At 41.1% G+C, this 14,173-nt stretch overlaps 2 protein-coding genes across 3 annotated transcripts in view; one reads left to right on the top strand and one right to left on the bottom strand.

Annotated features, from left to right (window-relative positions):
- Positions 1-6: 6 nt before the first annotated feature.
- Positions 7-6,222, bottom strand: ppp1r3aa (protein phosphatase 1, regulatory subunit 3Aa). 2 transcript variants are annotated; one of them, XM_035676500.1, is made up of 4 exons: positions 5,346-6,222; positions 4,323-4,381; positions 4,118-4,212; positions 7-3,485 (listed from the first exon to the last, which is right to left on the bottom strand). In XM_035676500.1, exons 1-4 carry the CDS (start codon positions 6,116-6,118, stop codon positions 201-203), a joined length of 4,212 nt encoding a protein of 1,403 aa, XP_035532393.1. In that variant the 5' UTR covers positions 6,119-6,222; the 3' UTR covers positions 7-200. The 2 variants fall into 2 exon arrangements, with proteins under 2 accessions (XP_035532393.1, XP_035532384.1); XM_035676491.1 differs by having other exon boundaries at positions 4,118-4,215; positions 5,346-6,221.
- A 4,703-nt stretch (positions 6,223-10,925) lies between these two features.
- foxp2 (forkhead box P2) overlaps positions 10,926-14,173 on the top strand; it is a gene marked incomplete in the record, with an annotated part of 99,674 nt that continues 96,426 nt past the window's right edge. Inside the window, 1 exon segment of the mRNA XM_035675935.1 lies at positions 10,926-11,580.

Raw genomic sequence — 14,173 nt, 5'->3', positions numbered from 1 at the left:
CACACACACACACACACTATAAGTGCTGTGTGTAGCATTTTGTTTCATTGCACCCATTTTTGTTGCTTCCAGCCATCTCCGCAATGGTCTCACCAGTCTGAATACACGGTTTGAAGATATTGAAACATTATAAATACTGTGATGTACTGGTGTTTAAAAATGCCACACACATCACCGTTCCCTCCCTCTTTACACTTGGACTATCCCACTATCCCCTTGTTTGTCGTCACCCGATGTGTCTTCCACTTATAAAACCACCAGCATGATGAGGATACGTAGAACGCAAAGAATGCTGGGAAATCATACAAGAAAGCGATGAAGAAGAATCCAGCAACTAAGAGGCCGCAGATTAGAAGTCTGGTGATATGACTTAGGATGTATAACATACTCCACCATACGAGACTATTGGATTCTTCCAATTTCTCAGAAGAGGAACTGAGATGTTTGTGAGTTGGTTGATCTGATCGATTAAACCTCCCTTTGTGGGCGACTACACACTCTTCTATTTGTCTATCTGTGTCCTGACGGGTGACTGATCTGTCTTTTATTTGAGTGTAGTTTTCCTGATCCTTTGGAGAGCTTTGGGCTGATTCAGTCAATGACTGCCTACTCTGTGCAGCTAAAACAGGGGTGAGATCTTGACAGAGATGAACACTTGAATTCAAATCTATCTGTGATTCTGAGAGCAAGTGAGTTTGTTCTGCTGTGGTGAGTGACTGACTTCTCTCTGCTGTGGAGTAGTCATTGCTTTTAGTCACTATGGTTTGCTCTAGGCCTTGACAGAGACTTGAACTTGAATCTGGTGGTAATTCTGTCAAGGAAAATACACCTGAATCAAAAGCGTCATTGGCGTGTTCCTCGAAAAGAAGATGGCAATCTTGTGTAATATCAGGTATATCTGCTAGCTTGCCCCCCATTCCATCAACAATATTTGTGTCTCTATTAGAGGCTTTCAGATCAAACACCTCTTCCCAAATCCCCCTGACCAAATCTTCTCCAAATCTTTCTATGAACCTCTCCTCCAATCCCGACTCTATCACTTCAAGTGCTACAGTGCTTTCCGCTGTAATAGGGTCTTTTGTTCCCTCTGACAATTTTCTATATTGAACACGTGGAGAGCTCTCAACTTCTGCTGACAACTCTTGTTCTTTCAATTCAGCTGGTGCATTCTTCCTCTCCCCCTGAGGGATCTCCACATTACCCATCAACTCCCCCAGAGCTTCTATTTTCAGCTTTCCAATACTCACCCTCTCATCTTTGTCTCTCTGACTCATATCTTCCTCTATTCTTTCTAATATTTCAGGTTGGTGTTGAAGTTCTCTTGAAGTGTCTTCCTTTACGATGTTCTCTTTCGCCGTAACTTCTTCTGGGCCTTTTTCACGGCCTACGTCCTCTTTCTGACCCTTCATATCATCCTGTGAATGAGTCCATCTCATTTCGATTACCTCCACTGGGTCTGGGTTGCATTTATCTATTGAAAAAGGTCTGGATATATCCTTGTCATTTTGGAAGACATTTTTCATTTCCCTTGATTCCACTGTGTGTCTTGTCTGTGCTGATGGGTTTATTTCCTGTTGCTCATCAATTATTCCATCATAACTCAAGCTTTTTCCTTCCTCTGTCTGATTTGAGATTAATACATGTTCCTCTGTTTCATATTTTGGTACATTTTCCTGTATTTGTGTCAGTTTTGAGTCCTCATCCTCTTTCTGAATGCGCAGCTCTTCCCCTGCTTGGACTGGCCTTGACTGTTTATCAGGTACTTCTGAAATTACTGATGTGTTATCCCTCTGCCATGACGAATTCAGTTTTAAAGCTCTGTCATTATGTTGCCATGCTTCCTTATTTAATACTTGGATAATTTCCGCTTCTGTACCAATTAGTCTCTTTTTTTCTTCGCTTGTTGTATAATGGGAAGGTTCCACCTCTGTCTTTCTGAATACTTCGTCTTTTTTACTTGATGTAACACCTTCGTTCTCTGATTCCTCCAGTTTGAATTCCCTTGCCATTATTTGGCTTTGCTTGAAATTGTCCTCACAGGTTTGGTTTGGATTTAATTCATCTGCATGTGATTTTGCAGGGCTTACTTCATTTTCATCGCTCTCATTCCCCTGTATTGGTTTTTTACTGTTTCGTTTCAGCCTGAATTCCTCACCTTGCTTTTCGTCTGCATACCTCTGGGAGATTTCACACACTTCTGTTTTCTGTGGCCTAAATATCTCCTCTTCTGTAGATATTTTATTTTTTGTACAGTTATTCATGATGCCTTCATCCACTCTTTGTCTGGATGTGGAAAAGACAAACCTCTCACCATCCTTTGTCCCCTGTCTGATTGTCCCCTTAAATGCCAGCGTGTCATTCGTCGCATTGTGTGCGGTACCTGTAACCTGCCCTTCCCTCTTGGAAGAAAGACCCTCATCCAGCCTTGCTCCCTGTGAGATCCTATCAACAGTGCTGGCATTCGGGGACTCTGGCGTTACTGTCATGTCTGTTATCTCCGACTCCCCTGAGCTTGTTACTAAGTCAGCTGTGTGTGGTGTGAAGGGCTCATCTCCTTCTTTTCCTTCTGCTCCTGCTATTATTCCTTGTCTTTCTTGCTCCCACATCGCATTCTTGTGACACTCGGTTGAACTGTCAACAGAGCCCTCGGACACAGGCATTGCCCCCTTGAGGCTAAATTCCTGCAGAGTGTCTGTTACGGAGTTTGTCTGTGACCTTTGGGAGGCATCTTGTGTCGCTGTGTTGTCATCTCTTGGGCGGCTGACACATGCCTCTGCTGGCTGTTGGTCTTCAGTTTTCGAGGCAGCATTAGCCACCAATGTCTCACGAGTGTCTGACAGCAGCTGACATGCAGCTGAGGTGTGCACATGTAAGGTGGTGGGTGTATCCCTGCCCACCTGAAATTCATGCTCCTGACTGCTTGCTGCATATTGGTTTTTGGGCTCTTTGTCATTTGAGGGAGACACCGACGCTGCTGTCTGCAGCCATTCTGACTCTGGAACACCAGAATGGTCCGTACAGCTCGGCCCATTAAGAAATGTCTGCCATACATCGCATACTGAGGTTTCTTTATCAGTTTTATCATCTGTACCGTTACGAAAGGTCTCCCACATATCATTAACAGAAGGTGTATCTTCTATATTTACCGCTGACGATTTTGACAAGGTCATTTTAGCTCTCCCGGTCCAGATGTCATCCATGTGAGCAGTCCCCCACTGATGGGTTTTGTCACTGTTCCAGTCCAGTGTAAGCAGAGGAATCTGGTGGTAGGTGAGCACCTGTGGACTCTCGTTGGATTGTTTCTTTTGGCGTTTATGGAGAAAGCTGGTAGAGTCGCCAAACGGAGTTGGCAAAGGCTGGGAAACTTTCTGGACATTGGCTGAGTCATGTGAATAACCCTTTGGCACTTGCTGCTTCCTTTGGGAAAAGTGGTCCTGCACACGTGCCAAACGTGCTGCTCTGTGTCTAGTTTTTATGCTATCCACCTGTCAAAAAGGCCAAAGGTCAAAGGTCAAGCCAAGTGTTAATGTGTGAACTACTTTAACTATCCCAGAGGCTACCAGCACAATGTTTTTTTTTTACTCTTTAAGGTCATTAACTACTTCTACTACCTCCGTGATGACGAAAAATTATTGTAATGGCCCTTTCATTGGACATTCTTGAACATTCTTGTAACATTACTGTGATGATGCAATGCATTGCAACACTGCTGCAACCTGAGCACATAAGCCTATTTTTGTTTACATCATCAAATTTACTGCATGTTTACAAGCAGGTTGCATTCATTATTAATAGTTTGCACACAAGTGGTTTCAGACATGCTCTCAAGTGTCAGGTTAGCTGACTTTCCATATCCTTTGGGGACCCACTGAGAACTGTGCAGTATGACATGCATCTCTGGCTCAGCTATCACATCTTTGCAAAAAGAACACACACTTTCTCACCTCCTGTACAGTTTATATCTGCAGCTGGAGACAAATAAATATGGTGTTTGTTTTGACCAGCATTGATTGTGAGTTCTTTTTGTTCCAAGCAGTGTTTACTTCTGGTTGTTGGTGTTTTATTTTTTTCTTAAAGAAAGAGTCTGTTAGTCCAACAGATAATAAATGAGCCTTACCAAAGGTTTTTGTTCTTTATGGTATAGTAATGATTGTATCTCTGCACTGTCCATTGTCATTCTGTCAGCCTCCTCTGCTTTATCTGTGGCCTCTGCTTCTGAAAGAAAGAAAGACAAACATAGGGATCAAAGTTTGCTTGCATACTTATACACACACACTTAAACAAACACATGCATTCATATACACATATGCATGTATACACACCTGTAGTAACTGTTGATGCGTTAATGGTCTCCCTGGTCTTTTCTTCTGCACTTCCCCTTCTGTGGTTCAAAATAAAGTAGGAATGACAAACATAAGCTCACAGGTTCCAGTGTTTATTTTTCAGCTTTTTATATTATGTTGTATTTTGAGGTGTTTCATTCCAAAATGCTGAATTTGTTTCAGTAACTATTTGACAAAATGTTTCAAATATTTGAACAAGGGGTATCCAATTTTAGAGTGAAACTCCATTGTTTCCCTGTTTGGCTGTATTGTCTTCTGTTAGGAGGGTTAGAGTTAGTCTAAAGTTAAGTGTTACCTTGACTAATGTTTATTGAACTGGTCTGAGTTTTCAGGCATCCTTAATACTTTTTATACTGTTGTTTGTCTTCATCTCAGCTGTACTGTACGTGCACCAGTACCAGCCCTGCTATGATCATGATACACAGCAAGAGGGGTACACACAAAATAGCTGTGATCCTTGTTTCTATGCAGAGAGCATATACTTTTCTAGCAGCCTTTGATACACAATTTAAATATTTCTCTTTTTTTTTTTTAATGTTTGTAATGTGTTTGTCTGCTGTATTATCACATTCCATGCAAACATACATAATAAGGAACTTTTATTCCTAAAGCAGGAAAAAGGTTGTGAATTGGTGTCAAAGAGGAGGTGTTAAAGTAAGCATATCAGGCTTCCCTTGCCATGTTGAGACGTCATGGAAACCTGGACAGACACCTGACCTTAAATGGGCAATAAGTGTTCTACAGTCCAAACATCCAGTACTGAGTAGTTATATAACAGTTTACTGTAAACACGCAATGGCCCGACCATCCGGCAACATTAGCTTGTGCTTCCACCTAATGAGAGGAGCACCACAGTTTCAACAGACTCACACTGTGTCAGATTTCCACTTTATCTCAATATTGATTATTTTGTATTGACATCTTTTGTGGACGTAGAAGGGTGGTGTGACTTCCTCCAGCAGAGGCACGTTTAAAAAAAGATTCAGAATCAGATTCTCTCACCTGTTAGCTTTGAGACAGCTCCTCTTGCTCTTGGAGCTGATACTCTCCTCTTGCACTTGAGGCCCACTTACATGTCCCTTCTGGTGGCAGAACAGCACGTAGTTCATTTCCTTGTTGTTACCCCAAAAAGTGCCCACTGAAGTCTCATAACGCAGACAGATGTCCAGTCTGGTCCCGTCCCTCTCAAAGGGAGGAACCAGGGTATACTTAAAGGTAAACCTGTCGGTTTTCCTATCACTGGATCCAGGCACATACTCTGCCAACAGGTCAAAGTAACTCGTCCAGCGATCCAGGCTCATCCGGGCGTAAACAGACTTGCTGTAGCAGAGGTTGACCACCCTGATGATGCCACGGAGGGTGGTGGTTCCAGGAAGGAGCTCGATGCTTTCCAGCTCAACCATCTGTGCTTGTAGTCTCTGGTCCAGCTCCTCTGGGGACGAGGGGACTGTAAACAGACAGGACATGTAGTACTCCTCCAAGGGACGGGTCACCTCGCTCTCAGGGGGCTGGCTGACTTCTGTCTCCGTCACCTCAACGTTGTCAAACTCCTTAACTGACACCAGGTTGAGGCCAAACGCATCGGCGAATGACACCTTCCTCCGAATGACCGGCGGGGGCTCTGGTTCAGAGTCTTCATCTGTTTCCTCATCCGTGGAGGAACCCGTAGGAGATGAGGCCTCCATTCCTCCTTCCTGCACCCCACATTTTTCCTGTTCCCCCTCCTTCATCATTACCCCATCCTCTTCCAAGGGTTGAATGTACATGGCCTCCATAATGTGCAATGGTCTGAGAGGCAGCTGTCTGCCCGTCCTGCTGTCTGTCTGGCTTGGAGGGTGGCACAGACCAGAGTGCCCCTAGCCTGGCTGCAGTGATACTGTAGAAGGGAGAGCACGAGAGAGGACGTGACTTGACAGATGGAGTTCGGTTACAGCTGAACATTGTGAGTCTGAGCCAGGCCCTATTAATAGGACACATATAACTAGAACAGGACAGGCCAGTTATCCTCTCAGTTATCCCTGCACAATATGTTTGCTAGTTACAAAATAAATAAATGAAATTATAGCTTTTAGAAAACCCCTTAAAGTAAAACTAGCACACAAACAGGCCCATATTTGAAGTATTTTAACTATTTTTGTATATTTTGCTCCTTCAAATGTGAAAATATTCTCCAATCCAAACTAACCGTTTGCATTTTAACCGTACTATGCTGGATGTGAATTTAGATTTGAGTGTAATAGTATGATACAGTGTCTTCTGGTCAGCACGGTGGCCAGATGATAACAGAGACTGTTGTGTAACCATGTGGTTGCATGTTCAAAACTTTGTGAAGGCCATGTACTTAATACCCATATATTGTATCCCTGCTTTCTCTTTTACACTGTGAATGTGTTTTCTTTCCTGATTGCACATCATTTCATTTCAGTATGACCTAATCTATGTATGTAAATAAACAGCTGGACAGCTTTAAGCCAGATGGATGCAGTGCTTCTGTCAGGATTAGCCTTATTCGTTAGCTTGAACGATACTTTATTGCTTTTATTTGCCTGTTTTACCATGTCTTTGTTTTGTTTGTACAAAATGGCCTACCTACATAATGTACTGTATAATTACTTATATGGATACATACCATAGTTATTTACTTCCCTGGTTACTTTGTCTGACACCCCCTAGTTTTCCTATTCACCATTTATCATGTCTGCTAATGGGGATGTGGCTGTGTTTTATACAGGGGTAGCAAAAAACAGTTCAACCACGCACACCCACAATGCTTACCTTTTTAAATGGATTTTTCTTCTGGACTTTGTGCATTAAAATCATACCCACTATGTTGGTAAGTGGCTCTGGAAAGTTTATGCCACTACACTGGATACTGAATAAAAATACAGCAGTCATTCTTACCTGATGTGTGCAGGGTTTGGAAATATTTGCATTTCACATTCCCACAAACTATTAATTGTTGAAAGACGCACATCTATTTTTTTTAAATATAAAGTATATAAAAAGATGTTTTCTGTCAACTCAACTAGCTGTATGGATGGCAGTGTCAGCTGTCGATCATTCAGTCACTTGGTCCTCCACTGTGCTCCAGATTGAAATATCTTAACAACTGTTGGATGGATGGATTGCCATTCAATTCTGTGCAGACATTGATATCTGAATTATAGCTTTTTCTCACTTGCTAAGACACGCTTAATGGAACTGGGCTCCACTTGATCTTCATCATCACCTTCTTAGCGCAGCAAAAGTCTCCTCTTCCAAATGTGTGAACACTTTTTCATTGCTTTCACACTTTCCAAACAGTTAACGCAGATCTCATAGAAATACTAAAAACTCAATTGGTTTAACTGTTAAAAGAAAACAGCTATTCACAGCTGATAGAAATTACTTGCATAATTAGGAATCTTTAATGCACCTGTGTGAAACTCCTGCAACCTGCAAAACTAATTACATTCCCTTCATACCTAACTTTGTCTTTAATGTTAATTAGAAAAATGTTTGCATGCTAACATGCAAAACTAAGATGGTGATCATGGTAACTGTCAGCATTTCCCTTTCGTCATTGTGAGCATGTTGACATGCTTATGTTAGCATGTAGTTGTATATAGTACAGTTCAGACTCATAGATAGTATAACTGTTTTCTCTTCAGTTATTGATTTTACAATGTTAACTATTAGCAACTGACTTGTAGGATGCTGCAGTGCGTAGAGCCACAGTTTACTTGTGTCTGCTAAGGGACCCCAAGACAATGTCACCTTACCTGCAGCAGGTCTGGAGCTGATTCTGACCTCCATGTGCAGACTGCAAAAAAACAACCAAAAAGAGATAATTTCCCCATTCAAATCAATAATGTCTCAAAGGATTACTAGTTCTGTCACTGCTTGAAAGGCCTCTGTGTTAAGCAAGTGTTGGCGTCTGGATTGAGTATCTACAGATCCTCCTATCATTACATTGGAAGCAGCCTTTATTTTTAAGGTTCACTGCATCTCGGAACAGGAGATTGAAGATTATTCTGTTCTTTGTAACACTGAGTTTGTGTGTGCCACTGTCTCGGATAGGAAGTTCAACTAATCCTTGATATTCAGTGTAACTATACCCCAAAATCCAGTAGATCTTGTAAATAAACTTTAGTGCTGGTTATACAATCCTTCACAGGTAGGTGAGTGGGTTTTTGTCCTCAAAGGACCTTTTGTTCTAGGTTTTGAAGCCAAAGAGGTTCTCTTTTCACTTTTTAATTGCAGTTTTGGTCTTTAAATAGTATCAGAGTTTCTCATTTGCAACTATTTTAAAGGCAGATATATACAAGTGAAGGAATGAATTGTTAAATAGCAGAATTTATCATACTGTCAACACCAAATGCATCCAGTCTGGAAGAATGTAATAATTAAAGCAAAAATAATTTAGCAGCTATCATTCACACACACTTTTTAGTTATTCTCTTATTAAGTGTTACTCTATTCACATTTAGAAAGGACATGGACAAAATATTGGGAACAACTTACACAACAAACTGCTGAGCAGAAGAAAGAGATGAATCAGCACCTCTTTAATAGTCTTAATAGTATTATGTCTGCCTTTTGAATTTATCAAGACGACTTGTATGTCTGATGTATATCAGTAGATGGCACTATGTGATCAGAGTGAAATACGAGACAGATTAATCCACACCTAAGCCAAATAAATTAGCATTTTCAGTTTGCACCTCTTTTGTGATAATGCATCCCAAGTGTGCAGATAGTGTTAGAGAAAAATATTCAGTATAGAGGAAGAGGGGAAATAAGAAAACTTACCAAGTGTTACATCTAGTCCATTGTCTTATGTGTTACCATGGACAGACTGTTATTAGAATTGACCAGTAGGTGGCAGCATACCACCACAATTCCGTGATACTTGTTTTCCCTTCCCATCCTCATCACTTCCCAGATGCTGTTTGCTTCTACTTATATTTGTTAGGTTTTTTAATAGCAATTAGGAACACACACACAAAACTCAGAAAGCTAATAGACCAATATGACTGCATGGTAAGCAATGTGATGTCTGGTTAATATTTTCAACTGGGACAATACTTGTTTTTTTATCACATCAAATATATATATATTTTTTTATAAAGCTAGGCCAATTTTAGGACATTTTGGGTGTACTGTGTGACACCGGTGCAGGATATTCTAGGATATATGTCTGTGCACCAATGTGGTGTAATAGTTTTACAAGTAGTGCTTTCCCCCATAATATTTATATGTACAATAATAACTAAAAAGAAGATTTCGAGTATTTAGTTTTTAGTCAATAAAAAAAAAATCTATGCTTTATTAAGGCAATTTAAATTCTCACTGGCATACGCAGTAATGACACACCGGCTGCAAGCTGTGATTCTTTCATTAAAAAAATACATATAAGCCTCTTAATGCATGCACAAATCACATTTCTCACAATTAGTCATTCGTGATATAAATAACATATAAAATAAAGCATTTTTAAAACGCTGACAGCAGATAGCATGAGACAAGATAGGACTTCTCGCGTGTCTTACATGTTTAAAAACTTGCCCCCCCCCCAACCCTTTCTTTTCTTCAGTTGATAATAATCTGGTCATTCATTTCTTGACCGTGAACGTCTCAGCGGTTTGAAAAAAAAAAAAGAAAAGAAAAGAAAGACGAGACAGAATAAAACAAACCATTTTAACTCCTGCTCAATGTACGACTGGCTTCGGATCTACTTTTAAATGAATAAACAGGTTAAATTACCCTGTGAAGGTATGACAGAATGGGTAAGAAAAATTCCTTCAGTCAAACAGTGAATCTTACTGTATCTTCTTTTCTGCTAATAAAGTATTTATTTAGAAGTTATTTTATTTGCGGATTTTTAGAATTTAAACGCATAATTGCGCATTGCTAAAATAAAAACATTAATAATGTGTACGGTATTTACATTTATAGGCTACCCATCATTTCACTGTACGCACACATTTCCAGACGACTATTAATAAGTCTATTTCTCTCTGCAAACTGATTATTAAATGAGGTGCTTGTAAAATGTATTTAAACTTTAAAGCTCATTTAAAATGTGTGGCTATAACTGATACTGAACGTGCAGTTTACACGCCGGTGTATTTACGGTGTATTTTGTTGCCTGGTGATGATATTTACAGATACACAAATGTTGTCTTTAATTTGGCACCCATGTCATTTCTCCGCTTTAATGAATTGGCTGTATATTCCCTTCACACGGCGTAGTTTACAACACAAATATCACAGGAAGAACACAACTTCTAATCAGAATGTCTTAAAGATTAATAAGGGGGAAATAGCGTTTGGTGCCGGTCACTGTGTGGTCGGTATGGAGTGGGATAACCACGGGGAAAAGTAGGAGTTCTTGTTGGAATATTACAGGAACATTATCGGAATATATATTGTTGTTTTTTTATTTGTTTTGTTTTTTTGAATTAGCAACTAGTTCCCACTCGCGGATGTATTTGCAATAAAGTGACTTCTTGGTGATCTCCATCGCAACGGGCGCACTTATCTTTGGGTCGGAGGGACCGTCCCGTTACCGGAGGGGTTCACCGGTTCAGTCAACAACAACGTGTGACCGTGGTGGAAGCTTTCCTTAACACAAGACGCCGAACCCTCTCACACGAGCGGCCGCTGTTAAGAGAAAACACCGGACTGTTTTGCGGAGGAAAAAATTCAAAAATAAAATAAGAGGAAACAAACTTTAAAAAAAAAAAAAAAAAAAACACTTTTTGTTTAGCAGGTGGCCCTGACGTCACACGGGGTCGCAGTACGCCCAAAAATAACAACACCACCTCCGCGCACAAGCAAGTGCCTCCCCTGGGGGGGTTTCTAGTCCCAAATATACTTGCTTGCTGGGATACAGCTTGATGTGTGTTTGAATCGTAACGAAAAAAAAAAACAAGCCGCGTCTTTCCTCGCATTGCGCGTCATTCAAACAGGACTCAGTGTACTGCTTTTCCCTCTGTTGCATTAGTAATAACAGCGGCGTTGACGGGAGACAGCAGGAGAGAGTGTGTGTGTGTCTCCGACAGTGGTGCCCAGCGGAGGAATATTTAAGCTTTTTTTATTTACTCTGCAGCTTGTTGTTCATTTTCTCTGCGTTATGGTGAACTTGGACAGTCACGTGTGAAGATCTCTGCGAGTATAGAGGACGACGACTTCTCACCTGGTGTGTCCCTTTGACTTTTACCGTGAGGGGAAATATACCTGCCATTTTTTTGTGGTAAGTTTTTCTGCCCAAGAGCTTATTTCTCTCTCCGCACTCTTTGACTTTTCTCTCTCCCCCTCCTCGCTGCTCTTGTCCAGTGCTCCTGAGTTAGGAAGTGGTCCGCCGGACACAAGTTTTGTCCTGCGTTATCTCGCGCTTTGAGACTTGCAAAACATTATTATTTCCACGTTGCGCGTGGACTTGCCCCGTGCTTTTTAATTACCGAGCAGCTGTTAACGTATTTCACCTCAGCACGGTGTTCGGCTTTTTTCATGTGAGGACCTTCAGACAGCACTGCCCGGCACTTTGCCTGGTCTGAACGCTGACTTTTGAAAAGCCGACTTATTGTTTCCTACCTGCATATTGTTTCAGCCGCTAATTCAATTTAAAAATGCTGCCCGCGAAATGGAGCCTAAAAACAAATTTAAATTGACCACATAGTGATACATGACATATTTGAAAACTAATTTGAAAGCGTATTCTGTTCATAAATGTACTGTACCCTTGTTAGATTTTGATTTAATCTATAGGCGTCTTTAACAACATATAATGTTAGATTATATCTGCGTTAATGTCATTGGAAATTATTTGACTATTTACACTATCTAATAATGTTTGCTGTAATTAATTGGTCGTTGCTTTTCATACATGTAAAAAGTAAATGAATTATGTGCAACACAAATTATTATGTGTATATCACATATTAAATCTATATGCCAACTTAATTTTCTCATTTGTCAAATATGCAAGGATTAGTAGTCTTTAAAATTCCTTTAGTGTTGTAGACATATTATTATCACCTGTGACACAAGGGTTGCATATAGTTTTAGAAGCTTTTTTCCCCCCCAAATCAGTGCCCATGTTTTTAAAATACCGTTGTCACAGTTTCTTAAGCTCAATGCCTGAAGACTAGAAAATAAAAATGCAACCAGATTTAAAGCATAGGCTGTAAATGGAATTACCAATGCTTTATCTGCATACTCAGTATCTATGATTATCAGTCAACACCTTACCGTGCTTGCTTGCTCCATTTTTTTTTATTTTTTATATATATTCCATATTTTTTCCTTGTCCAGAAACAAACAGGGATGCTGGTAGCATGTCAGTTTTCCTAACGATTGACCTCAGATTCTCACTGATTAAACTAAACAGCTCATTAAAAGGCTTCTGCTGAGTTCCTCTATTTCACTTCTCTGTATCATGCCACTGTTCTCTTGCAATCACCGTGGCCTCAAAAATCAATAGATGTAACTTTTTCTGGGGGGGGGGGGGGAAANNGGGGGGGGGGGGTAAAGAGAGGCTAACGAGGTAGTGGGAGCTGCTGAACTCTTCGGGGCCTGTCCTCTGATCAGCTTTCACCCCTGGATCAGCTGGATCGACCCTCCTTGTTCAAGCCGCAGGGTGCACAGGTGTTCCCTCCACAGTTATGCAGGTGTGGGCCAGTTCCCCCTCTCACTCAGCAGCTCTCACTCTTCAAAGGGCCAGGCGGCAATAAATGCCCCTTGTGAAATATGTCAGCCACAGTGCACAATCAGCCCCTTTGTTGAGGTTCCCCCCTGTAATCATTTTGCGAAAGCATGTTTAAAACAGTCCGGAGTTGTTGTTTACTTGGTGTGTGTTTACAAGGTCACTTCATTTTCTGTAAAACGGGATGCTTTCTCTTTCCTGAGGCAAAGGGAGAGATGGGGAGAAACTTGCCATTCGTCTCCCTCCAAGACTGACCGTTGTTGGGAGCGGTGCACTTATTACCCCGACTCTCCCCACTCTACGTCCGTTTTTTGATTGCTGCATTTATCATCGGGCGGCCGTGCTCTACATTATGGTAATAGGAAAATGAATGTCCTCCACAGGATTAATGTGTATACCCTGTCATACGTTTCAATCATTTATCAAAATTAAGATTCAGCTTTCAGCTCAGTGAACACCGGTTGATGCATGATTTTATCTCAGATATGGAAATTGTTGCTTCCAGCTGAGCTGAAGTAGAAAGTGCTGTGCAATTTATTTGTAATTCTGAGAGTCCTGTGAAAACTTTGTGTGCATTTTGCTGTGAATGCCGAAGCTGCTCACGCTGACGATACAGGCTAAATGCAAAATGACAAATTTACAGCCAGAATCCAGACAGTGGGTTTTATGCACAGATCACATCAATTCTGTTTTGAGTCAGGCTACTTCTTAGGCAATGAAACACTTGCTCACTTTTGGATTAGCTTTTGAATTGCACCATCACCCATCCCCCAACACCTCTGTAATGAAACAGACTGCTCGCTCAACCCTTGAGGTGTTGCTGCATATTNNTTGGGGGGGGGGGGGAGACGGGTAAGAAAATCAGGGGAGTGGTGCACCAGCTTCACTTTTCTAAACATCTTACTGAGCTCATCCACATTAACGTACCCAGTGTGTTTTCACATGTAGCTAACTTGGCCCTGTTACCTAGCGTAAAGGCAATTAAATGGCAAATGTTCAGGTTTTTATCCCTGCTAACTTCATAGAAATGTTTCCATGACAACCTCCATGCAAGTTAAAGCAACCAGAAGTGATCAAGTCCTTTTTTTCCCCCCCTCCTCCCCTCCCACTTTGGTTCCCTCCCCCCACCTCCCCCCCCCCC

The sequence above is a fragment of the Morone saxatilis genome, unplaced genomic scaffold, assembly GCF_004916995.1.
Source record: "Morone saxatilis isolate NCDOM2014 unplaced genomic scaffold, NCSU_SB_2.0 Contig10, whole genome shotgun sequence".
NCBI classification, from domain to species: domain Eukaryota; kingdom Metazoa; phylum Chordata; class Actinopteri; family Moronidae; genus Morone; species Morone saxatilis.
The sequence above is the reverse complement of the archived record's forward strand: the minus strand, read 5'-3'. Positions and strand labels throughout refer to the sequence as shown.

Bases quoted from the DNA above. Each gene is read 5' to 3' on its own strand.
- ppp1r3aa (XM_035676491.1), bottom strand. From the start codon at position 6,118: ATGGAGGCCATGTACATTCAACCCTTGGAAGAGGATGGGGTAATGATG. The intron at 4,382-5,345 runs GTGAGAGAATCT...TTTGAACCACAG, and splicing joins AGCTGTCTCAAAGCTAACAG to AAGGGGAAGTGCAGAAGAAA. The intron at 4,216-4,322 runs GTGTGTATACAT...TCTTTCTTTCAG, and splicing joins CGCATCAACAGTTACTACAG to AAGCAGAGGCCACAGATAAA.